This window comes from Leiobunum rupestre, chromosome 10 (genome assembly GCF_980474605.1).
Source record: "Leiobunum rupestre chromosome 10, qqLeiRupe1.1.hap1, whole genome shotgun sequence".
NCBI classification, from domain to species: domain Eukaryota; kingdom Metazoa; phylum Arthropoda; class Arachnida; order Opiliones; family Sclerosomatidae; genus Leiobunum; species Leiobunum rupestre.
The window spans coordinates 34,768,389-34,794,776 of record NC_143393.1 but is presented as its reverse complement, the minus strand read 5'-3'; the positions used below and the strand labels follow the sequence as shown (position 1 = coordinate 34,794,776).

Here is a 26,388-nt window from a genome sequence, read left to right as displayed (position 1 = left end):
GATTATAATTTATTTTCTGGAAAGTTGGCTAATTTTTTCAACATTGCAATAACTTATTTACTGAAATACAAGTTAATTTAAATTTATTAACTTCTGATAAAGTAAAATATAAGATAAAAATTTTGGTCTTAAAAAGTCAGGGAAAATCTCTTAAAATGGTCAGGGAAAACGGGAATTATCAGGGAATTGGAATCTGATAATTTTGTGGCAACCCAGAGAAGCACTTTCTTTGAACCGTATATTTTACAGCTTATGAATCTCAAGGAATTCATTTGCTAGTAGGAGCGTACTTTCGTGGTTGGTCATCGATGGTCAGTAGCTAATTTCGTGGAAGTGCAAATTTGACCATCGATGTGCGCATGAATTACGTTTGTAGCAGTGCAAATTGGAGATTGATGTGCACATGTAGCTACTTCCACGGAAGTGCAAATAGTCCATCGTTTACCAGTAATTTCTAATGCTATAATTTTTAATATCAGACCTCAATGGTTATTGGTTTTATCTGGTAGAATATTTCATAGTTTAATAGAACACTCGTATGCCGGTAATACAGTTTTCCAAATCAAATAAATTTCTTGGAAATCCCACGTATGAAATTACACAACCATTAACCCTATTTACCAATTTGACACACAACAACGAAACCGAGTGTGCCCGAAATGACCGATCGTGCCACAATCATTATTTATATTTATATAGATTATTTACCTACTTTTTATTATTTAAACGGTTAAGCACGCTCCACACAAAACGCGTTGTCTAGCATTGACTTAACCCGTCTATTGTGGTTCCTTATTTACGTAAATTACAAGCGCGAACGTTTGAGTTGCCCATTTAAGGCACTCTTCACCAGGAAATGTATTGACATAAAACATTGTTTTGGACCGAGTTAATTATTATACGTTAGTGATGTAGTATTTCCTTAATGACAACCTTGAAAGTTTTTCAAAGTTTTGATGACAACCCGAAGATAGTGTGTTATCGCGCGCCGATCAAGGTTGAAGGACTTTCTGAAGGATTTACGAAACTCTTCGTTTCTCTGCAGAATTCTTTACTCGTTTTCCAACTTAAACTTCAAACTGTCATCAATTAATTATTTTCCAGTTCAATGATTAATTTGTAATATATATTTAACGCGAACCAAGTTTGAGCCAAATCGTTTCCCTTTTGACAAGCTTCGAGGGTAGATTCTTATTATTGTTTGGTAAATATTAAATGCGAAAGAAAACTGATAATTTTTACTAAGCTACAGAAACCTGTCGACGAGCTTCGATAAATATTAAATGCGAACGAATTCCAAAATTTTACCCGGTTGAGACAAATCGTTTACCTGTCGACGAGTTTCGACAGTAGATTATTATTCATATTTGGTAGATATTTAATTTGCGGACGAAACTTGATAATTTGGACCAATATTAGCCAAATCTTTTACCTGTCGCCGAGTTTCGAGAATAGATTATAGTTAATATTTATAAACCTTAGAATTTGGACAAAGTTTGGGCCAAATGTTTTACCTGTCGCCGAGTTTAAAGATTATATTATTATTTATATTCGGTAGATATTAAATAAGGGTTGCCACGGTACCTGGAAAACCTGGAAAAGTCAGGGAATTTAAATATGGGTATAAAAATCAGGGAAAAGTCAGGGAATTTTAAAAATTAGTCTTAAAATCAGGAAATTTTAAAAATTAGTCTTAAAATCAGGAAATTTTAAATATTAGTAAAAAATCAGAAAAATGTTAGGGAATTTTGAAAATAAGTCTAAAAATCTGGGAAATGTCAGGGAATTTTTAAAATAAGTCTAAAAATCTGGGAAATGTCAGGGAATTTAATTTCGGTTGCCAATAAGAAACTTTGACTAAAATATAGGTTAAAAAATACAAAATCTTGACACAAAATAAGTTAGGGAAAATCTCCGGAGATGGTCAGGGAAAACCTGGAAAAGTCAGGGAATTTGATTGTGAAAAAATGTGGCCACTCTGTTAAATGCGAACGAAATCCGAAATTTTACGAGGTTTGAGGTAAATCTTTTACCTGTCGCCGAATTTCGAAATTAGATTATAGCTAATATTTGATAGACATTAAATGCGAACGGATTCTGGGAATTTGGAGCAAAACCTTTTAACAATCTATGAGTTTTAAGATTGTAGTTCCTTCCTAAGTCTCTTTCTTTCTCCCCCTTTGAAAGAGCGAGTATCAAACAGGAGGAGAGCGCCCTCTGGCTGCGCTAATCAGAAGTGGCGCAAGATGGCATCCTCTTCGCTTCGAGAGCATTCCTCTTATCCATCCTTATTTCGATCGGAAATCTTTATCTTCCCTGAGCCGGAGGCTGGATGAGTTTCCCTTCTTCGTAAAAGCGAATACTTTCGCCCTACCCTCGAGCCTTTTCGAGTTACACTTTTGCTCGCATTGAATCCAAAAAGTTGGTAGGGGTGTAGCTCCGGGCAGCTTAGGGCGAGCGAATAGTTTTCACTTTTACAGGGTGACCAGACTATCGTAGCAGGGTTGGCACAATTTTGCCAATGGTGGAAAAAACTAGATTTTTCCGCGGTTTTTTCCACCTATTGTTTTTCTGTTAAAAACCGTGTGGAAAATCGTACTTCCATGGTTTTTTCCACCTCTAGTGGCTAAATTCAATAAAAAATAAATAATAAAAGCAGTATATTCTTCTATTCTATTCACTCTTCTTCTGGCCTTTTTTTCATCTCTCCTATTTGCAATGACCAAATTAGTCACTTAATAGATATATCAATGATTAATTTAGCATGAAAAGAGTTTTTTCCACTTTTTCCCTACATGTATCGTAAGCTTAAAATTTTGGTTTTACAGCTGCTTTAAGGGAGTATAACCTTTCCAGAAATTTGAGGCAATACATAATTCCCTCCCCTCATTTTTCTAACCACGTGATATACGTACTTTACGTAGTGTGAAATACAGTGGTTTTTGAGGAATTATCCCACTAAGAGTATCCCCGCTTTGGTAGTGCTTTAATTTCTCATATCTACTAGAACGACTTTCTTGAATCTAAAACCACGTACCTCATTATTAAGAAATTATATTTAAATAAATATCCAAACTTTAATGAAAATAATTAATTTATAGCTCGGATAGTTTTGTTTATACGTTAATTAAGGGTGCATTGAAAAAATTAACACTAAATATGAAACAAGAAAGGTTTTAAGTGAGAAAACCTCTTCAGGGCGGGCACGGTTCCTCTAATAGAAGAATTGGGGATTTCTACTATCGTTCTAGACTAGCGCCATGAGCGAGAAAAGAGAGAAGCTATGGCGCACCCTACAAACAAGGAGGGCTCTACAAAATAGAAAAATCTGAGTATTAACGATAAAATAGTTCGAACATAGTGCATAAGATAGCGCCATAAGCTTAGAAACATTATGAAATTGTTGGACAGAGCCTCCCTGTTTGGTTGTAAAATTAAAAAAAGTATAAATACCAAGTCTTTTTTGGAATTTGGTTAAAAACATTTTAAATTTCGTCACTATTTTAGCCTATTTTTATTGCAAAAAGTATCTCTTTTTCCCTATTTTTTTCAAAGATTGTGGTGGGGGCCCTGAACCCGGCTTCTCTTGCTGCGAGGTGAAAGTGCTAACCACTCCGCCACTTAAACATAAGTTAATATAAAACCGGATGACCAGACTTCCTATATTTCCTATATTTTCCTATTTTTTTAATGCCGTCCTATAAATTACTTCATTTCCACCTATTTTCCTATATTTTCCTTTAATTTCACGGTCTTTTGAAAATGAAAGAACTTTTTTGTAAATTCATAGAACATCTAGTTAAAACATTGCCACTTTCGAACAAAATCTTGAAATGTACGAGCTTTGTAAATCCGCTAAGTGATCCAGTAATGCAAGAAAGCAGTGTACAAAGAGTTATCAATATTCTAGGTGATTCGAGTCAAAACGTACCGATATACCATAATTACCTTATTATTTTTCCTATATATTGCTATTTAGTTCCCTTTATTTTCATATAAATCGCCTGTTTAGGTCCCTTTATATTCCTATAATTCGCTTATTTTATTTCCTATATTTTCGAGTTACATGGTTTTGGAAATAAGAAGGTAGCGAAACACGAACGTGTTAATTTAAATTAATTTTTAAACAAAAGGAATTTTTCGAGTTACCTGATTTTGGAAATAAGTTAACGAAATGCAAAAACGTTTATTGGAGTTAGATGGCGCCTGTATTAATTGGTACGAAATTAAAATATCATAATGGTGCGTAAGTTGAATGTTGGGTCCCGCGAATTTGCCAGAAATCTCACTTGAAATTAAAATTTCTTTATGCAACCAAATAATTAGTTCAGAAATAATTTATACTAACTAAAAATATAATATTCAAACAAGTCAGTCTTAATTTTAAAAGGTATGTACATTTTTGGTCAAAAATCTACTAATATTATTAAATTACCGACTTATGGGTCACTAGTAAATTAAAGGCTTTAGAAGTCGCTTGACGGCTTAGGCCTATGGTGGTGCTTTGGGTATTAGCCTAGCTGATTATTATTATTATTATTATTATTAGTAGCAAAATGAATATTGGGCTATTGGGGATCTGATTTTTTTCTATCGATTGACATATCAATGACCTTTCTAAACCTTGTAGTTGAAACATTATGTCATCGGTGACGGCGGACAACATGGTAGTACGTGATCTTAGTAAAAACGAGAAATCATCACGAAAATTGAGCTCTGAAATTTAAAACAAATTATGATTTCTGGAATCACGTTGAGATTTAAAATTCTAGATTTATGAGAGGTTTCTAAATTTTTTTGAATTTTTAGCAATCTTAAAGATTTAAATCGATACTATTTTTGTAACATTTATAAATAGTAAAATTCTAAAAGTAAGAACGGATTCCCGTTCCTGGAGAGCACCTTTTCTGATTTGTCTGGTAAATATTGGCCTTCGACTCTCCCCAAAGCTTGTTTTCTCAGTTCCGCTTGTCCCCCGCAGGAGGAGCTCGGGTAAAGAGTCTCTTCTATTTCGTAGCGAATCCCAACGTCAATATTGAAGGCATTGTTTCCGCCTACGGCCAAAAAAAGACTAAGAGTAAAGGGAAAAGGCTAGCCTGGGAATGTCAACCGGAATTGGCAGTGTATACGCCAGGAGGGGAAGACGGCTTAACTTCGCTACTTTATTCGCCTTCCAATTTCAATGTTAACGGAATGGGGTTGTCTTCCCCGCATCGCACGCTATTATCATAAGACCAAGAAATCTCCCTTACTTCGCGACACGAACAGACTGTACCTTTTAAAGGTACGTACTGTCTTAGAGGTTGATGTCTTCGACCAACTGTCGCTTTTACAACTCACGCTGCTGGCGAATAGTCTACGACTAATTGTGTTTAGTCAGCTTACGCGTGCCTCGGGGTTGCTATAAAATGTCCCCTTTTGTCGGCCAGCTGTCATCATTCTCATTGTTTTAAGGGGCTTTGCCTGTCATGGTTGTCTGATTTAAATTGGGATTAAAATGAACTTGATTTAAATCACCTATTATATTTTAACGTATTTGTGTAAATGCACGAAGGTAAGTTCTCTAGTAATGCCAATTCATAGCAAACTCAAGTAAATTTAATTATTAATTAAATTAAATAAAGATTAATTTAAAATTTTATTTATGTTACCGCCGCTCTCAAATTATTAATGAAATTGTTACGACATAAAACCTAAAAAATCCTTCAAATAAAACAATCAGTAAAAATTTTTTTTAATCAAATAAATGTTTTTTAAATAAAAAATTAACAAAAAATAAGCAAACTAATAATCAAATGCTAGGCTAACTAATTTGATCAAAGGGAACCAAACTGAAAGTTGTAGCTAAGGTTTATTTATTTAATTAAGTTTAAGCTTACATTAGTGGTACAAGCGTAATATCAATGAATTACGCAGTGCAAATTAAAATCCATTAAAATAGGAAAATACAATTTAAATTAGTTCAAAAAAGGTTTCTCCAAAACGATGAATTGAATAAACATTTAGTCAATTTAAAATGTTTTTTAAGTCTCACTAATTTTCTATCACTTGATCTGTTATATTAGTTTTTTAAAAACGGAGGTTTCAGCCTTGACTGGAAACTATGATCTATATTTTGAGCTACTAACACCTACATAGTACGAAAAAATATCTATTTTCTTTTGAATATAAGTTTAGTAAAATAGTGTTTTCCGAAGCACACAGTTTTATCGCGTTGTTCCAGGCGATTTTATTTGGGTGAACGGCTCGAAGCAACGTGTATTAAGAGGGCCATTATTTAGGAATATTACATGACCTTGTCAAAGAAAACGCTTAATCTTTGACTTTCCAATGCGAGACTGTTTTCCGAGTACGGGTAAAATGGCCGCGTGTAATATTACATCGACAGCTCCATTCTAAAATAGGGAGGGCTGGAAATTATCGCTCACACCTCTCGCTTTTTACACACAATCCTTAGGATTTGTGTGTATTAGTCTCATGTACAGTGTAGCCGTTGCCGCCGTTGCCGCCGTGTCGTGCATACCTCTTCAACGGTTATAACTAGAAGAGTCAATGATATCTAGTTCGAATGTACATACATTACCATTCATAGCCTTTCATAAAGTTTTCAAATCGGAGCCCAAGAAGTTGGGCATTTGCCCGATTTACCGTTTTCGGTAGTCTGGCTTTGTGTGGTTGATATTTTGTTAAACATTAAGTCCAGTAACGTTAAAAAAAATATTATTGGATAGGTTAGGATTCAGTGGAACTACAACTTCGGTCATATTAGTAAATATTAAATTTAAGTATAGTTTTCGGGGTTATTTACGGGACCCAGTTTTCGTGGTTTTATATTTCCGCCTGAAAGTCGAGATAATGTTCCTTAATTTAAGTCCGATTTTCATGAAAGTTATATTTTTGAATAGCTGTGGTTTGCATAGCACTTAGAATTGCAATTACGTTGCTTAATTTTAATTCTAAGTAAGTTTTTTTGGGCAGCGTATACGGACCCCCTCAACTTCCAACATTGGAAATACGCGTGGTTATAGAGACTATACGCGAATTTATCTCTGGCATTTTTCAAGGCTGTTCTAATATGGCCCAAAGTAACAAATAAGTGTGACACTTATCGGAGTAATACGCGATGCTTACAACGTATGTCCTGAAGTAACAAATAAGTGTGACACTTACCGGAGGCCGTTCTAATATGGCCCAAAGTAACAAATAAGTGTGACACTTATCGGAATAATACGCGATGCTTACAACGTATGCCCTGAAGTAACAAATAAGTGTGACACTTACCGGAGGCCGTTCTAATATGACCAAAAGTAACAAATAAGTGTGACACTTACCGGAGGCCGTTCTAATATGGCCCAAAGTAACAAATAAGTGTGACACTTATCGGAATAATACGCGATGCTTACAACGTATGCCCTGAAGTAACAAATAAGTGTGACACTTACCGGAGGCCGTTCTAATATGGCCCAAAGTAACAAATAAGTGTGACACTTATCGGAATAATACGCGATGCTTACAACGTATGCCCTGAAGTAACAAATAAGTGTGACACTTACCGGAGGCCGTTCTAATATGACCAAAAGTAACAAATAAGTGTGACACTTACCGGAGGCCGTTCTAATATGACCAAAAGTAACAAATAAGTGTGACACTTATCGGAGCAGTACGTGATGCTTGCAACGTATGACCTGAAGTAACAAAGAAGTGTGACACTTATCGGAGAAATACGCGATGCTTACAACGTATGACCTGAAGTAACAAATAAGTGTGACACTTATCGGAGAAATACGCTACGCTTATAACGTATGACCTGAAGTAACAAATAAGTGTGATCTAAGTAAAAAATAAGAAAGACACTGATCGAAGGAATCTTCGATGCTTTCAAAGTATGACTAAAAGTAACAAATAAGTGTAAATACAATTATGTGTGGCCGTGGATATATATTGGTTGTGATACCGGCTCAAACAAACTTAACACATTAGAAGGATTGTGTGTATTCTGACCGTCGTACGTCTTGTTAAATACCAACAACATTTTCAAACGATTATATTAACTTAACATTCAAAAAATGTCTTAAATTATTCATAATTTTTCGTTTTTTTCAAAAATTGTATCTATAAATCCGTATACTTTTAAAAATTGTGATTAGATAGCTGCTGAAACGCTTATGATAAATTTACTAAACACCTTAACTTATATGAAATCTTAAATCACTTAATAACAATAATAACTTAAAAATAATATTGATGTGTAGTATATTACCTATATGACCTTGGGCCTTTCACTTAATAATGATGTATAGTATATTACCTATAGAACTGGGGCTAGCTAGCCCTTAATTACTTGGCTCCTGTAAGCAGCGATATGGTATTTTTATAGAATCTGATTTTTCAAAAAAACCAAAACACTAAAACGTTTAAGTAAATATGGAAGTAGGGATGCACCGATATATCGGCCGATATATCGGCTAATTTTTCAAATATCGGTATCGGCCAATATCGGCTTAAGCGCGGCCGATATTAGCCGATACTTCTGGTATTAGAAAAATATTTTCAGGAAAAACTTTAAAAAAAGGCGATACTCAACTAACTAATTAATGGAAAACATTTATTGCCACAACCTTACATTTCCTTTTAAAAAGGCCAGTTGATCGCTGTTGTAGGAAATAATTATTCGCGTCCAAAACGGTCAGGAATCATAAGTGGTTTTTCGACTCCAAAAGCCATAGATCATATCATTTTTTAACAGGTGGTTACGAGAGTAAACAAAAAAGCATAATATTGTGATAGGTAACTTTGTTAATATCGGCCGATATATCGGCTATCCTAGGCTGATAATATCGGCCGATATATCGGCTGTACCCATATCGGTGCATCACTATATGGAAGCAATATTTAATGCGATAAAAAATAAATTTTTTAAGTATTTGACTTCGTTACAAGGGTTTTTACGAGAAAGATGTTCCTATATAATCCAATTTTTTCAAGTAATTTTTACCTATAAATTCCTATAATTTAAAACTAATAATCGCTGGGAGTCCCATTACCTGGGAAAATACAGAACTACGTACAAAACTACCTTCGACAATCCAAAGTTGACTCCTCTGCGGCATCTATACTCAAATCGTGGTACCTGTATATAAAATTGTCATTTTGATAACATTATTGAGTTTGATAAATTTTGCTCCTACGCTATTCTTTAAAATCTATTTGTTTCCCGTATTATTCTATATATTACAGGGTTGGCAAAAAACCGGCTTTTTTAAAAATTGAAAAATTCAGTATGGTTAAATCCGGCTGTAGCCGGTGGTTTAAACTGGTTAAAACCATTAATAAAAAATGAGAAAATTGCTTATATCAAGCCCTCATTGCTCAAATTTCCCGATTTCAAAATTACGTTTTTGCGCGTGACAGTACCTTTACATTGTGAGGTATAGCAGACTTATTTACCCGCTTTTATACCCTAACATGGCAGCGTATTTTAAGATACCCTAATTGCTTATATGTTAGCTCTCATTACTTGCGACAAAAAGTGAAGGTTAAGTTTTGTCAATGTTTCTAATTAATTTCTCAATTTTTTTATAAAAAAAGTGGTTTTAACCATGGATTTTATTTGGTGGTTAAATCCGGCTTAAACCAGGGTGGTTTAATCCAGTCTGGCTGGCTCTTGCCAACCCTGATATATTAATCCTATTTTTTCTTAATCAACTTAAAAATCCCGAAATCCATCAAAATCGGCCCCTAATAGTCGACCAATCTGGAAATCCATTTAAAAATCCCGAAATCCATCAAAATCAGCCTCTAATAGTCGACCAATCTGGAAATCCATTTAAAAATCCCGAAATCCATCAAAATCAGCCCCTAATAGTCGACCAATCTGGAAATCCATTTAAAAATCCCGAAATCCATCAAAATCGGCCCCTAATAGTCGACCAATCTGGAAATCAACTTAAAAATCCCGAAATCCATCAAAATCAGCCCCTTATAGTCGACCAATCTGGAAATCCATTTAAAAATCCCGAAATCCATCAAAATCAGCCTCTAATAGTCGACCAATCTGGAAATCCATTTAAAAATCCCGAAATCCATCAAAATCAGCCCCTAATAGTCGACCAATCTGGAAATGAACTTAAAAATCCCGAAATCCATCAAAATCAGCCCCTTATAGTCGACCAATCTGGAAATCAACTTAAAAATCCCGAAATCCATCAAAATCAGCCCCTTATAGTCGACCAATCTGGAAATCAACTAAAAAATCCCGAAATCCATCGAAATCAGCCCTTAATAGCCGACCAATCTGGAAATCCATTTAAAAATCCCGAAATCCATCAAAATCAGCCCCTTATAGTCGACCAATCTGGAAATCAACTTAAAAATCCCGAAATCCATCAAAATCAGCCCCTAATAGTCGACCAATCTGGAAATCCATTTAAAAATCCCGAAATCCATCAAAATCAGCCCCTAATAGTCGACCAATCTGGAAATCAACTTAAAAATCCCGAAATCCATCGAAATCAGCCCCTTATAGTCGACCAATCTGGAAATCAACTTAAAAATCCCGAAATCCATCAAAATCAGCCCCTTATAGTCGACCAATCTGGAAATCCATTTAAAAATCCCGAAATCAATCAAAATCAGCCCCTAATAGTCGACCAATCTGGAAATCAACTTAAAAATCCCGAAATCCATCGAAATCAGCCCTTAATAGCCGACCAATCTGGAAATCCATTTAAAAATCCCGAAATCCATCAAAATCAGCCCCTTATAGTCGACCAATCTGGAAATCAACTTAAAAATCCCGAAATCCATCAAAATCAGCCCCTAATAGTCGACCAATCTGGAAATCCATTTAAAAATCCCGAAATCCATCAAAATCAGCCCCTAATAGTCGACCAATCTGGAAATCAACTTAAAAATCCCGAAATCCATCGAAATCAGCCCCTTATAGTCGACCAATCTGGAAATCAACTTAAAAATCCCGAAATCCATCAAAATCAGCCCCTTATAGTCGACCAATCTGGAAATCCATTTAAAAATCCCGAAATCCATCAAAATCAGCCCCTAATAGTCGACCAATCTGGAAATCAACTTAAAAATCCCGAAATCCATCGAAATCAGCCCTTAATAGCCGACCAATCTGGAAATCCATTTAAAAATCCCGAAATCCATCAAAATCAGCCCCTTATAGTCGACCAATCTGGAAATCAACTTAAAAATCCCGAAATCCATCAAAATCAGCCCCTAATAGTCGACCAATCTGGAAATCAATTTAAAAATCCCGAAATCCATCGAAATCAGCCCTTAATAGCCGACCAATCTGGAAATCCATTTAAAAATCCCGAAATCCATCAAAATCAGCCCCTTATAGTCGACCAATCTGGAAATCAACTTAAAAATCCCGAAATCCATCAAAATCAGCCCCTAATAGTCGACCAATCTGGAAATCCATTTAAAAATCCCGAAATCCATCAAAATCAGCCCCTAATAGTCGACCAATCTGGAAATCAACTTAAAAATCCCGAAATCCATCGAAATCAGCCCCTTATAGTCGACCAATCTGGAAATCAACTTAAAAATCCCGAAATCCATCAAAATCAGCCCCTTATAGTCGACCAATCTGGAAATCCATTTAAAAATCCCGAAATCCATCAAAATCAGCCCCTAATAGTCGACCAATCTGGAAATCAACTTAAAAATCCCGAAATCCATCAAAATCAGCCCCTAATAGTCGACCAATCTGGAAATCAACTTAAAAATCCCGAAATCCATCAAAATCAGCCCCTTATAGTCGACCAATCTGGAAATCAACTTAAAAATCCCGAAATCCATCGAAATCAGCCCCTTATAGTCGACCAATCTGGAAATCCATTTAAAAATCCCGAAATCCATCAAAATCAGCCTCTAATAGTCGACCAATCTGGAAATCCATTTAAAAATCCCGAAATCCATCAAAATCAGCCCCTAATAGTCGACCAATCTGGAAATCAACTTAAAAATCCCGAAATCCATCAAAATCAGCCCCTTATAGTCGACCAATCTGGAAATCAACTTAAAAATCCCGAAATCCATCGAAATCAGCCCTTAATAGCCGACCAATCTGGAAATCCATTTAAAAATCCCGAAATCCATCAAAATCAGCCCCTAATAGTCGACCAATCTGGAAATCAACTTAAAAATCCCGAAATCCACCAAAATTAGCCCCTAATAGTCGACCAATCTGGAAATCAACTTAAAAATCCCGAAATCCATCAAAATCAGCCCCTAATAGACGACCAAATAGAGACCAAAATCTTGAAACTGGTTTAAAATCACAAATGATTGTGTAATAATACAAAATCTGAAATCCCTCTTCAGGTTTTCAAAATACGCGAAATAGATAAATATTAGACTCCATGAACAAATTAGACCTTATTCCCTTGTATGAGATTTCACCCTTAGAGAAAGTACTAAGGCTGAATGAAAAATGAGCGTTTTCATCCCTTGGGTCTCTTTGATTTCGGAATATGGTTTCCTGGGGTAACCTCTGAATCGTAAATTAGCTGCGTTCGGAAGGCTGCAAAATCTCGTTACCCGAGAGCAAAAGTCCAGTAAATCTAAAAACACATATTCGCGAATGACAGGCTAGCCACCTTTTTATTTAAATCTACAGTTATGCCAATATTAAACTAAAATTGAACTTCACGAAAAGAAGGTTAAAAATATTTAAAAAAAATTAAGTAACTGGTTAGTTTATTGTAAGTTATTTGGACAAGTTTCGTACATGACCTGGAAAACCTGAAAAACGTGGAAAAGTCAGAGAATTTGAAATTTATTCCAAAATTTACGTCAGGGAAAAGTCAGGGAATTTGAAAATTATTCCAAAATGTCAGGGAATTTCAAAATTACTCCAAAAGGCCAGGGACTTGGAAAATTAATTAATATTCCAAAAGTCAGGGAATTTCAAAAAAATTTCAAAATTTTCGTCCGGTAAAAGTCAAGAAATTTGAAAATGGTCCAAAAAAAGTAAGATAATTTTAAAATGACCCCAAACAAATCAGTCAAATAAATTTTTGAAAATTGTATTAAAAATAAATAAGAAATATTTTTCAAGATTTCACCTTAAACCATTCATTTATTCGACTAAAATGGTCAGGGAAAATTTGTCAAATTGGTCGGAAAAACCTGGAAATGTCAGGGAATATAATTCCGGAAATGTTTTACGAATATCTTCCAAAAACCACGTATCTCGACTCGCTTGACTCTCGCTCTCGAGTAGGACACTCTCTTTCCGAATATTTCCCCCCGTTTTGAAAATTATTCATTTTGCTGCGTTCTTTGGTCTCTATAATATAAGTTTTCCCATTGTCCTAACTCCGCGTAAAATTCTTTCCGTGATAAGGGAGTGTTTATCCCGAAAACTTTATTATTTGGCCGCTCGGGTAAATTACCTCCACGCTGCCTGGCGATCCCCCGAATTTCGCTGGAAAGATAAATTTCCATACAAAGTGTATCTTCGCTTTGTTTTTCCCGCGACGTTCATTGTGTAAATTCAGCCAAAGAATTATTATTTCTTCGTTGAATACACCGCCTAGTCATATTTTATTTTTACTATATAGTAAATTAAGGAAGAAACTTCTATTTTGTTTTGGTTTAAATAAATTGGGTTGAGTGTATATAATTTAAGTAGACCGGAGTCTGGTACTGTTTTTTATCTCTAATTTACCATCCTTGGTAATAAAAATACCATTTTTGAAAGTAAACTAAAATTAAATTTATTATGAAGTTGGATGGCCAGATTGGATCTACTTGTTGTGTGGTTTGTTTAACACGCCACTTTCGGTATTTTTATGGCGCCATCTACGACAGTTTTTCGGAAACGTTTTATTTCTAGAAAAGGAATTTGATTTTTTATTAATGTTGCTCAATTCGCGAACTTAAATCTATCGCTACGCCCCCTTTGGTTTGCCATTGGAACCTAGATAGGTAGAGGCTGAAGCAGACGCTATTAGTTTTTCCTCATCGTTGTTCGTCAATTTTACTTTATAAATAACGATACTTGTATTTTAATATAAATTTTGCATCGGTGGCTTTAATTTTGAAAAGTTTATTTCAGAAAAAACGTTCTTATGACTTTTTAAATTGTCTGTAGCAGACGCTAGATCATAGGCGCAACCTCGGAGAAGCTAGCGCCGTTACGCCACCTAGTTTCGGAAATTGAAGCAGGGGTGGTTTTAATTCCAGGAATAATGTGTGTTCAACCGAATACATTATTGATATTAAGTAATCAACCTTAACCCATTATCCGCATTACCGCCCAAATATGATCAGATTACAATTTTTTTTATACATCTCCCGATTAAATTATTTTATTGCTGTTTATTTTAATTAACTTTCCCCAGATTGTATATACACTAAGCATATAAGTAAGATAACTGTACAGCAAACTGAATCTGGTGAGATGAATTTTAGTGGATCAGATCAAATAAATGGGGTTTTCTCCTAGTTCTTCGGGTTCCCCTTTGTAGAGATTTGTCTGCTCGCGTGGCTTGTAGACCCCCACCATTACCCTACGCATTGTAAACCAGTCACCTGGAAAAATTAGATTTGAAAGTCGCTAGCTAACTTGGGCCTAGCTGATTATTATTATTATTAATTACTACACAGGTTAAGCCAGCGCTAGGACGTAGTTTTATCGCGTACAAGTTCCCCGTACACGTTTCAAAGAGGGTAACTTAACCCGTCCGTAATCTCTAATCAATAATTTGTCGACTGTTGTTCCGCGTTTATGGGGCTTTCTCCTAGTTCTTCGGTTTCCCCTTTGTACAGAGTGTAGACGTAGTTTTAGCGCGTACAATATAATCTCGTACAAGCTCTCCGTACTCGTCAATTAATTATTATTATCCAGGGTTCGTACAGAATCTGGATATCCTGGAAAACCTGGATAAGTCAGGGATCTGTAAAATGGAGGAAAAAGTCAGGAATAAGTCAGGGATTTAAATAATTTCGTAGAAGGTCAGGAATAAGTCAGGGATTTAAATAATTTCGTAGAAGGTCAGGAATAAGTCAGGGATTTAAATAATTTCGTAGAAGGTCAGGAATAAGTCAGGGATTTAAATAATTTCGTAGAAGGTCAGGAATAAGTCAGGGATTTAAATAATTTCGTAGAAGGTCAGGAATAAGTCAGGGATTTAAATAATTTCGTAGAAGGTCAGGAATAAGTCAGGGATTTAAATAATTTCGTAGAAGGTCAGGGTTAAGTCAGGGATTTTAGTTATTCAACCAAACCATACATTAACAAAGAATTTTTGACCTAAAATAATAAAAAAAATGTCCAAAAATATAACCAAAAAGGTCAGGAATATTGGCAAAAATTGGTCAGGGATAACCTGGAAAAGTCAGGGATTTTAGATCAGAAATTTTTGTACGAACCCTATTATCTCTAATCAACGGTTTGTTTACCGTTGACTGTGGTTAAAAGCGAATATTATTAACGGTGGGTGTCATTTGAGCAGGGCCGCCTGGGACTGCGGAGACAGCACTTACAGCAGCACGAGCGAAGCTGAGCCGGACAGCGACCCGGAAGAAGAGGACGAGGCCGACTCCAATGACCCCGAGAAACTACTGACCACTTGGATCGGCGAACTTGAAAACCTCAAACTCGTGAGTACAGATTTGCCCCTTGTATCATTTATGTCGGATTTCTTCAAGCAAGTGTCGGCTCCACGTGAAGTGACTCTTTTATTCAACAGATGTCGCTAGCGTCCAAATCAAAACAAGATGCTTAAGCTACATTTTGACCCAAAAGGCGGGACATAAAAGTACCTTTCGCGTTGATTGGCTCTTGTGTAAATTTCACAATAACTTATAGTAGTTTTTAACAATGTATTTTATGTGAGATATATAATTTAAATTTAAGTCCACTAACCAGGAGATTACCCGAGGTATTTATTGCCGATTTTGTTCAAGGTTGGGCGTAATGTAGAGATATGAAATTTCCCAAAAGGAGACGTTGCACTACCCATTCGATTTGCCACGGCAACCGAAAATGTCTTTGATCACTTAAAACAAAAATAAGATTTTTTCCTTCTTTAACCAAAAATTGTTCCAATTTTACCCCAAAATTGTTCCAATTTACCCAAAAATGATTAACTTTACCTAAATGTGGTACAAATTACCCATTTCGTGATTTTAAATTTTTTAATTTTCGTAGCTAGGACCCCGTGAAACCGAGAAAATACCATGCTTTTTTAAATGGAGATTTTTTATTTTTAAGTGGTCAAAAACATTTTCGGTTGCCATGGCAAATCGAATGGCTAGTGCAACGTCTCCTTTTGGGAAATCTCATATCTCATATAGGTCTACATTAACCCCGACTTTGAACAAAATCGGCAATAAACACCTCGGGTACTCTCCTTGTAAGTAGAGTATAAGTTACCTAATTACAATACTCTGCAATGGTTCTCGGACGACGTTATTGTTTTGCTATTTTGAATTTTAGCTTCCTTGGCCGTTAATAGATGGCACCACGCTCTTCAGTGAAGTAGTTTTTTCGAAGAGCGGCATAGATTCGTTGCCATCTCTAATAACAAAGGCCTTATTATAATACAGGTGGCAATGACAGAGCCGACACTTGCTTTAATGAAGCGCCTAATTATTTTTCTACGGCGCTCAACTTAACGCAAATTCCACAATGTCCGCTCTGCGTGGGAGCCGTGTTTCCAAGTGAAAAGATAATTTTTCAAACGTAACTTTTGGGGGTGTGAGTCGAAAGGAATTCATTATTCTAATGGATTGTGATGAAAACCATCTTCGCACTCTCCCGATTAGAATTATTTATTTCACACCATTTTTAGCACCCTTCATCCTACCTTTTAAATTATCACCTTTCGACTGTCATCCGACGAAACGTAATCAATTGTCGTTGTCGTAGCCGTTACTGTTACAGTTTTAGTACTTGCGCTGTTTTTCTTGGGTATTTGTAGTATGGGAAGAATGTAAAGTATATCGTAGAAGTCTCCATCTAGGCTATAAACAGGGCTGCTGAGATCGGGCCCGGGCCCCGGGAAAATATAAGTTCCGGGGGGAGATACCCGGGAAAAGTATACCTCGTTTGATAAAATACGGGCCCTTAAGCTGCACGGGACCCGGTAATTTGTACCGGCTTTCCCCTAGGCCGAACGGGCTCCTGTAATTTGTACCGGCTTTCCCCTAGGCCGAACGGGCCCCTGTAATTTGTACCAGGCTTCCCCTAGGCCGCACGGGCCCCGGTAATTTGTACCGGCTTTCAACCTCTATTGTCGGCCTGCCTATAAAAATTAAACATCATAATAATAATATTAATAATCAGATAGGTGGTACCAAGGGTATTCAGCCCAGTGGCGTAAATAAGGTCTCCGCAGACCCCGCAATGCAGGAGGGCCACAAGGCTTCACCGGGGCCCCTCAATTTCTATAAAATATTATTCTAGATACCGACTAAAACCCCGAAAAGAGTTTCGCGGGGGGCCTGGGGTGTCTTAGCTACGCCACTGGGCCCAATACCTAAGCCATCTACCGACGTTTAATGCCTTTAACTGAGGTGACCGGGTTAAATTGCGTATTAAGGTGGTGGTCCTTAACGCCACGCAAGCCAACATTCACTAATACCAGAAGTAAATAAACCGAAGTTATCGGACTGCTATACTCCCCATGTTGGAGGCGTTTTCCTTATGAAGTTACATTTTGACCTCGAATTTGAAATTTTGTACGCTCCTACGTCGAAAAAAAGAACGTTTTTGTTTTTATGAAACCATTTTTTATACGTAAAAATAGCTATACCAACAATTCCCAAGTGCAAATTATCGCGTCAAAAGACGGGGATGGAAATTAGCTTTTATTTGACTCGATTTTCTCATCATTTCCATAAACGCCCTCCGATTCTGAGCGCTATTTCGATAACTTTGGTTCATTTACTTCTGCTAATACCGTTATCCTATTTTGTGGAAAATAATTTTGAAAAATCATCCGAAGCCTGTGAAGTTACTTGAAATATATACTTCTAGTAAGAGGCACATTATCTACTTCTGGTAGTGTTTAACGCAATTTGACGAGCCGTGTCCTTAGGCGAAAAATTGATAGTTTGAATTTTTGTTGTGTTTTTGTACGTTGATCGTCGAGGGTGAAACTTTCGTCTGGTCCATGGCCATATTGTTTCGGAAAAAGGATGGGAATCTTAAAAAGCCTTTTCGCTTCCCGGCTAAAAGTTCGGAACTTGTAAAAAGTGGGTGGTTTGGCGTTACACGACCATTTTTCACCCGCGAAAAGAACGTTGGTATTCTTAGTACCATCAAAATGGCGGCCTCTTTGATGATGGCCTATACGTCACTCCATATTCATCAATCCAACTTCATCAATTCAGTTTGCGTATCTCATCCAAATCAGGCAACTTTCTCAATAAATTCCAATATTTGAGAAATATCTCGTTCCCTTCTAATCAACCAAGTTCCGTATTATCAGTTGACGTTATCATTCGACGCAGCCTTGGCAAACTTGAACCCACGGTTTGAAATTGCAGTAGATAAACCCTTTCGGAAACATCTGCGGTTCGTCTGGCCTCGTGTGTTCTTAAGAAAATTTTTTTTTCCATTTCGTTTTTAGATATATTTTTTTTTATTTCTTTCAATAACGTTGATTTCGTTTTATCGCCAAAACCTTTAGGTTTAAGTCTGTCCTTTAGCGACTCGTAATTGACGGGGGTGGTCTCGAAATGGAGGAGACGCGGAGTCTTGTTTATCGCCTCTCCAACTTCGCTTCCAAATAAATCACTTGTCGGGTTTCATTGTCACTCTTCGGCAAAATAAATAAGAACGTCTTTTTCGCTTTGTGGCCAGGGGATATAGATGTCAATTTCAGCCGCCATGAGGCGCCAAAATCGTACTCTTTCTCTACTCGCTTTCGGACAGTCTAGTTTCCAACTGAAAATGTATTTACGATATACGAACTGGTCGAGATCTGAACGTGGATGACATTTAATTAAAATATTAATGCGCAACTCCTCCACTTTCCTCAAAATACAACCGCTCTATACGTGTTACCATAAGTAAAATAATAAAAATAAGTATGACACTTCCTATTGCTTTAATGCTAATTTTCTAACCGAACCTTTTTTCGGCACTGATACTCTCTTTAAGCTGTGACTTGGACTCGCGACTTACCGTTTTGGATGACTACTTTTTGATAAAAATTTAAGCCTAATATCGGAGAGCACGTTCTGGAGTCGCGAGGGGCTTTGTTTCGAAGCCCGCGTGCGAATCACGCGTGATAAAAAAAACATGAGCTCGTGACGCAGAGAAAAACCTTTTTTAATTTTTATCATTTTAGCCTAATATTCCGCCTATCTATCAAAACCAGATATTTCGGCTTAACGAAAGTCTCGCGTATTTTAGACACTAGAGGGCTCTGTGCTGAGAAAACATCTTGATTACGCACTAACTATGAAAATCAGTTTGGTTGTAAATCTCGTTAATTGTCATACTTATTGTTATTATGTTACTTATGGTAATACCATAAGTCTATAATATTATTATAAATTTGTTACATCTAAAATATTTTGTTTTATGATAATCTCATTAAGTCGTTTGACTAAGATTAAAGTGTGGTAGATTCGAAATCTTTTTGCGTAATTGAGTTTTGGTACTGTCGCTATAGCTACTGTATAGATTTTGGGTGTAATTTTGTTTATAAGATGAAAGTGTAGTATTTCACATCAGCTGTTCTACGTATCTTGGCACGACCAACTTTAAAATTGTATCGAACAAATCGTTACGTATTACCATAAGTGTATAATATTGTTTCATAAGTTTGTAAATTTTGGGAATATTTTACTGAGAGCTAGTAACGGAGTGACGTCATCACAAGAAGAAAATCTCCCCCTAGCGAGGCGCTGTCAAAGGCTACGTGTGACGCGTTAGCAAACGGACGCAAAACTGCGGCGAAGCCCGTAATGGAGTCTGTCTTGCTAATAGTTCTCAGTAAAACTTTTGCATGTGAAGAATAGGAAGTGTCACACTTATGTTACAAAATTATACACTTATGGTAATACCATAAGTAACTTAATTTTTTAAGTAGGACTATTAACGAAAGTTTTACGCAATCAAGGTTTAGCACCCCCTAGTGTCTCAAAAATGCAAAAATTACGTAATGAACATAGTTAGCTACAATAAATAAAATAAACAAAAACAAAGAAATAGTTATTTTTATAAAGTAACATGGCCTTCTTGTTTTAATGTGACTCTTACGTCACAGTCTCTTACTTTTACAAGCCTACGAGCGCGCGCTACATTTGCATCTAGCGCGCGTGCAAATCGCTCGTGCGAAGTATATACTATTAAAGCTGGGTCTTGTGACGTAAGAGAAACGTTTTAACAAGTTGGACAAGACCACTTTTTATTTCATAAAATCAGCAATGGGGTGGCGGAGTGGTTATCACTTTCGCCTCGCAGCAAGAGGAGCCGGGTTCGATCCCAGCGGGTGGCGCTGTGTGTAAAATCGGAACAGTTCCTTCTGCGTTGAGTTTGCAAGCTCTCTCCCCGCTGGTAAAAGGGGGTTTCCCCCGAGATATTCGTTTTCCTTTCCTTAAAAACTTGTAGAGGTTAACCGAGGTTAACGGTAATAGTTACTGGAGGGAGCTGTTGGCTCGAACGCGTGGCAGGAATGGCTTGCCACCACCCTCCTACGCATTGTAACCCGGCCACCTGAATTAATGGTTTTAAAAGTCGCTTGATGACTCAGGCCTAAGGTGGTGCATTGGGTTATTATTTTTTAAAATCAACTATTGACATATGTCCCAAAACAGCTTAGAGACATTGACGTAGAAGAAACATTAAAACAATATAAATGACCGTAAAAACGACAAATTCCATTGAGTTCTCAACGCGACTGTATTAAAATATCGGGTTTCAAACATTCCAGTAAAATGATAAATAAAGCTCTCGACTTGTAAGATTATGGGCAGATAATCCGCGAATATTTAAGATACCGTCCCAGTCGTTATTGAGTTCATCCTTCCACAGAGTCCTCGAAATCCCTCTCTACATATTTTCATTCGGAGATAAATATTTATTACGAAGATAATCCTGGCTGTGAAGCCTAAGTTTAGTCGACTTTACTCAACACTGTCTCTTTTACATATTTCGCGCTCAGCGTCTTTTCAACGCCGACCATCTCATCAATTTCAATTCCGGGGGGGGGGATATTTTTTCTGATTTCCTTCCCTCCCGGATGCGAGCCATTTTAACGCCCTCAATTTCCTCTCCGTTCTCATAGATGGCGCTAGCGGACCGTTATTTTAACTTCCTTTTATATCGGGGAAATAACGGCTTATGGCGTTGTATTCCTCGTCCGTACGTAATTGACTTTCGCATTGATCGTTGCCACGCTGAAAGTGTGGGGTTCTCTTGTTTACGCCTTGGCAACTTGGCTTTTCTTCTTGGAAGCGTATTGTATGATAAATTTGTTTCGTAATACTTGTTCACTCCGGTTGGCAAACAAACTCTTGGTTTTTTTTAGGTTTAGTTTCTTTTTTGTTTGTTTAACTTCTTGGCGAGCGCGGCTTAAGCTTTACGTTAAACGATTTTGTGACATTTTGGGGTTATTGCTCAGCCCGTAGCCGGATATGACACATATTTTCTTACACGATTTAACCGAAAAAGGACTTAAAATCCTTATTCTTGTCAAACATTTAACGACTTTTTAATTTTCGTTAAGAGTGCTACGTCACAGCACGAGATATCACAGACGGTTAATTGTTAACTCCCCTATTTTACCCAAAGATGAATAAAATACGCTTTATTGGTTTGTAAAGTACATGTTATTAACGTTTGAAATCAAAAATACGTTTAAAACATAAATTTAATAGTTATTAACGTTTAAAACATAAATTTAATCGTTATTAACGTTTAAAATCTAAATTTAATCGTTATTAACGTATAAAACATAAATGTAATCGTTGTTAACGTTTAAAATCTAAATTTAATCGATGATAACGTTTAAAATCAAAACTTAATCGTTAATAACGTTTAAAATCAAAACTTAATCGTTGTTAACGTTTAAAATCTAAACTTAATCGTTGTTAACGTTTAAAATCTAAACTTAATCGTTGTTAACGTTTAAAATCTAAACATAATAGTTATTAACGTTTAAAATCTAAACTTAATCGTTATTAACATTTATATATTACAAAAAATATTTTAAAGAGTCGGTAAAATATATTTCTAGTTCGTAACACCGTCAAATGATGGCATTAGTTTCGTATTTTTTATTTTGCCTAAGCGTAAAACGTTTTTCCAGATAATAGCTCTGCCTGCAGAAACACGATTAGAGAGGTTGAGAAATAAAAATACATCTAAAAGAACGTCGAACTTATCAGGCTTTTTCAACGCATTTTCTAAGCCTAATGATTTTTAGCTTTTATCGTTTTAGGGTTCAAAAATGCCTTGGAATGAGCTATAATCGTGTCGACGTTCCTTCTAGATATACGGAACTTCTCTATTAAGGTTAAGAGACTTCCAAGAGAGGTCCGTTCTGATTTAAAGAGCTCTTTTCTGGGGGATATAAACGGTATATCACCGCTAACCGTGCGCGTTATCTTCTTTTTTTAATAACATAAAAAAACCCGGCGTTGTGGTAGCCGCTCGGTGGTAGCTCTAGCATTTCATTTATCCGCGTTGTCGGGGCTTGGAGGCCGCGGGATCTGTGGCTTGTAAGCCCAAACTGATCCATCTCTTACTTGCTTGAGCCACTTTCTTATACGCCATAAATTCTCGATCCAGATTTTGTTTCCTCGAGACATTTTCCGGTTATTTGACAGTAATGGGCGCCCTCTTCTCGTTTTGAGCGAAATTGAGTGGTGAAATATATTTTAAACCGAAATGAGATGAGCTAAATTATTGCCGCTCAAAAATGGCCGAAAAGTGGGGAGCCCAAAATTTGGCCACTCAAAAATGGCCGAAAAGAGAGAGCCAAATATTTGGTTACTCAGAAATGTCCGAAAAGAGGGAGCCAAAAATTTGGTTGCTCAAAAATGGCCGATAAGAGGGGAGGCAAATATTTGGCCGCTCAAAAATGGTCGAAAAGAGGGAGCCAAAAATTTGGTTGCTCAAAAATGGCCGATAAGAGGGAGCCAAATATTTGGCCGCTCAAAAATGGTCGAAAAGAGAGAGCCAAATATTTGGTCACTCAGAAATGTCCGAAAAGAGGGAGCCAAAAATTTGGTTGCTCAAAAATGGCCGATAAGAGGGAGCCAAATATTTGGCCGCTCAAAAATGGCCGAAAAGAGAGAGCCAAATATTTGGTCACTCAGAAATATCCGAAAAGAGGGAGGCAAATATTTGGCCGCTAAAAAATGGCCGAAAAGAGGGAGCCAAATATTTGGCCGCTAAAAAATGGCCGAAAATAGGGGAGCCAAATATTTGGCCGTTCAAAAATGGTCGAAAAGAGGGGAGCCAAATATTTGGCTGCTCAAAAATGGCCTAAAATAGTGGAGCCCAAAATTTGGCCACTCAAAAATGGCCTAAAATAGTGGAGCCCAAAATTTGGCCACTCAAAAATGGCCGAAAATAGGGGAGCCAAATATTTGGCCGCTCAAAAATGGTCGAAAAGAGGGGAGCCAAATATTTGGCTGCTCAAAAATGGCCTAAAATAGGGTAGCCCAAAATTTGGCCACTCAAAAATGGCCGAAAATAGGGGAACACACAAATTTGACCGCTTAAAAATTAACGAAAATCTAGCAGCGAAACGTTTGTCGCTCAAAAGAGAGAAAAGAAAGATATCCCACGAGTGGTGTACGAGCTGAGCGGTTCTTTAACAAAGATGCCCACTGTTATTTGATAAGGGAGGTTTTTCCATCGAAAATTCTTCAATTTCCGCAGCACCACCACGACCAGCTGATAAAGATTAGACGGCTTAAGTTCCACGCGTACGAACCCCTACGTGTGTGCGTTTCATAAGGCTTTAGTTCGCGTTCAGACGCTTGATGCTCAAACTCTCTTGATCGGGGCTACTGTGAAATGTTTGAAGAATATGTTTATCTCGAGGTGAAGGAATCACTGGGACACGAGATAAATAAATTTTATGAAACCAACGAGGAAAATTATTTGTACCCTATCCATTTTTAGTTAATTTTTATAAATTTTATAGGCAAATTATCTGAAATGTTTCGAATCGGATTTTATCAAATGCCCTCGTCCAATTGAAATCGGGAAGTCAGTTTAAAAATCCATATTTTTCATTTTTAAGTAGCCGATTAATTGTACAGATGGCGCCAAGGGTAGAATCGCGGTTCTACGAATATAAATTACTTCAGTTCGAGAATACCGAATAAAATTGCGTAAATTTACTTTTTATTAGAGTATTCTGAAAACAAATAAAATTCTGAAATATGTAAAACAAGTGTTGTTAATTTTCGGGAAAAAAAAATTCGGAAAAATTTCCAGAATATTTTCCGCATAAATAAAAACTTGAAACATAAATTACTTTTTAAGGGTTTTTAAAGTTTTAAACTTTTTATCGATATAAAATGTCCAATATCAGTAAATATACTACAAAATATTAATAGTGTTAATTGTTAATCAGTTTAAACTAGTCTAGACGTTTAGTTTTACTTTTAGATTCGAAAAAATGAGGCGAAAATTCCGCTTTATTTAAATTTGTAAACAATATATTAGACTAATCATAGAATGAAAACTTTTTTTCGGAAAAATACGGATACTTTTCCGGAAAAAAAGGCCTCGTTCATTTTCCGGTAAATTTTCCGACTTACAACACTAGTGTTCGGAATTGTTTATTCATTATCCACAAATTTTCCGATTTATTTAAAAAACGTTGGTAAAAAGAATATCATTTTAACTTATTTAATTACGTTTTTTACTAAACCAAGCATTTATTTGAATAAAAGTGGTATTTATTTAAATAATTGTTTGTTTTATTTAAATAATAGGCTTATTCAATTTCGATTATTAAAACATTTTACAATTTTTATTCAACTATTGGTTATTTAAATAAATATTATTCAAATATAGCCCGAGCTTATTTTATACATGGATAAAAATTAATCGACTGCCGAACACTATACAACACTATGTAAAACTAGAGATTGGCGGAACAAATAAATGAACCGGCAAAATTTCGATTATTCATAAAAACTTTGGTTAGGCCTAACTGTTTATTTACGAACATTTTATACGAATAAACAACGATTTAACATGCAAAAATAATCGTTTTTTTTTCTGATATTCTTTGGATAATTGTCGGTTATGAATAAAAATAAATAATTGGATAATTTCTTATTCAAACGCCGATCTCTATGTAAAATCAAGGCTAAACCTAAATATTCGGCTTTTTAAAAACTAATTTATAAATAATTGAACAAGTTTCGTCCATTTTTTTTAATTAATTATATTTAACGAAACTTACATCAGGTTAACGTCAGTATAAATAGTTATAGAAAATATGACCCAAATAAGGCAGTATTCCGTGTGAGCAAAACGCAGTTTTATTACTCAATGTTTGGGTCCCTTTTCCATAATATTGCTTTTACCGACAGCGTCACAACGGGGGGAGGGGGGAGGGGAGTTTGTCGGTGACTCATTGTCAGGTCAGCTCGCGCGGGGAATATCTTTTTACGCACGGTTTCACTCTCACCTGTTCGCGAGAAGAAGAGAACGCTTCTTTTTTTAAGTCCCCCGCGTCATAGATGGCGCCACAGTTATACTCTGATAAAAGGACAGATTTCAAAAAATTGGTTTTGGTTGACGCCATGGCCAAAGATTCAGCGGCCCTTGGAGATCTGCAAGCTTGCTCCCAGGTTGTAGAAAGTTGATATGTAGGGCTTCGTCGCTGTCTGTTCTAGGAATATGGAACCTTTTATTAAGTGGGACTGGAGGTTAAACTTACTAGCGGAATTTTAAATTTATATTAATATATTAAATTAAACTGAAGAGTTAATATACAACTGAAAAGATTTTTTCAAATAAAATAACGTATTAAATTAAAATAAAATAACGTATTAAATTAAAATAAAATAACGTATTAAATTAAAATAAAATAACGTATTAAATTAAAATAAAATAACGTATTAAATTAAAATAAAATAACGTATTAAATTAAAATAAAATAACGTATTAAATTAAAATAAAATAACGTATTAAATTAAAATAAAATAACGTATTAAATTAAAATAAAATAAAATAACGTATTAAATTAAAATAAAATAAAATAACGTATTAAATTAAAATAAAATAAAATAACGTATTAAATTAAAATAAAATAAAATAACGTATTAAATTAAAATAAAATAACGTATTAAATTAAAATAAAATAACGTATTAAATTAAAATAAAATAACGTATTAAATTAAAATAAAATAACGTATTAAATT

At 35.8% G+C, this 26,388-nt stretch overlaps 1 protein-coding gene across 5 annotated transcripts in view; it reads left to right on the top strand.

Moving 5' to 3' along the window:
* pico (ras-associated and pleckstrin homology domains-containing protein pico) overlaps positions 1-26,388 on the top strand; it is a 192,050-nt gene that overhangs the window by 44,857 nt on the left and 120,805 nt on the right. For all 5 annotated transcript variants that reach the window (XM_090161239.1, XM_090161238.1, XM_090161235.1 and 2 more), the window contains exon 2: positions 15,489-15,636. In XM_090161239.1, the coding sequence (XP_090017365.1) occupies positions 15,489-15,636 (148 nt within the window). The remainder of the gene's footprint in view (positions 1-15,488; positions 15,637-26,388) is intronic.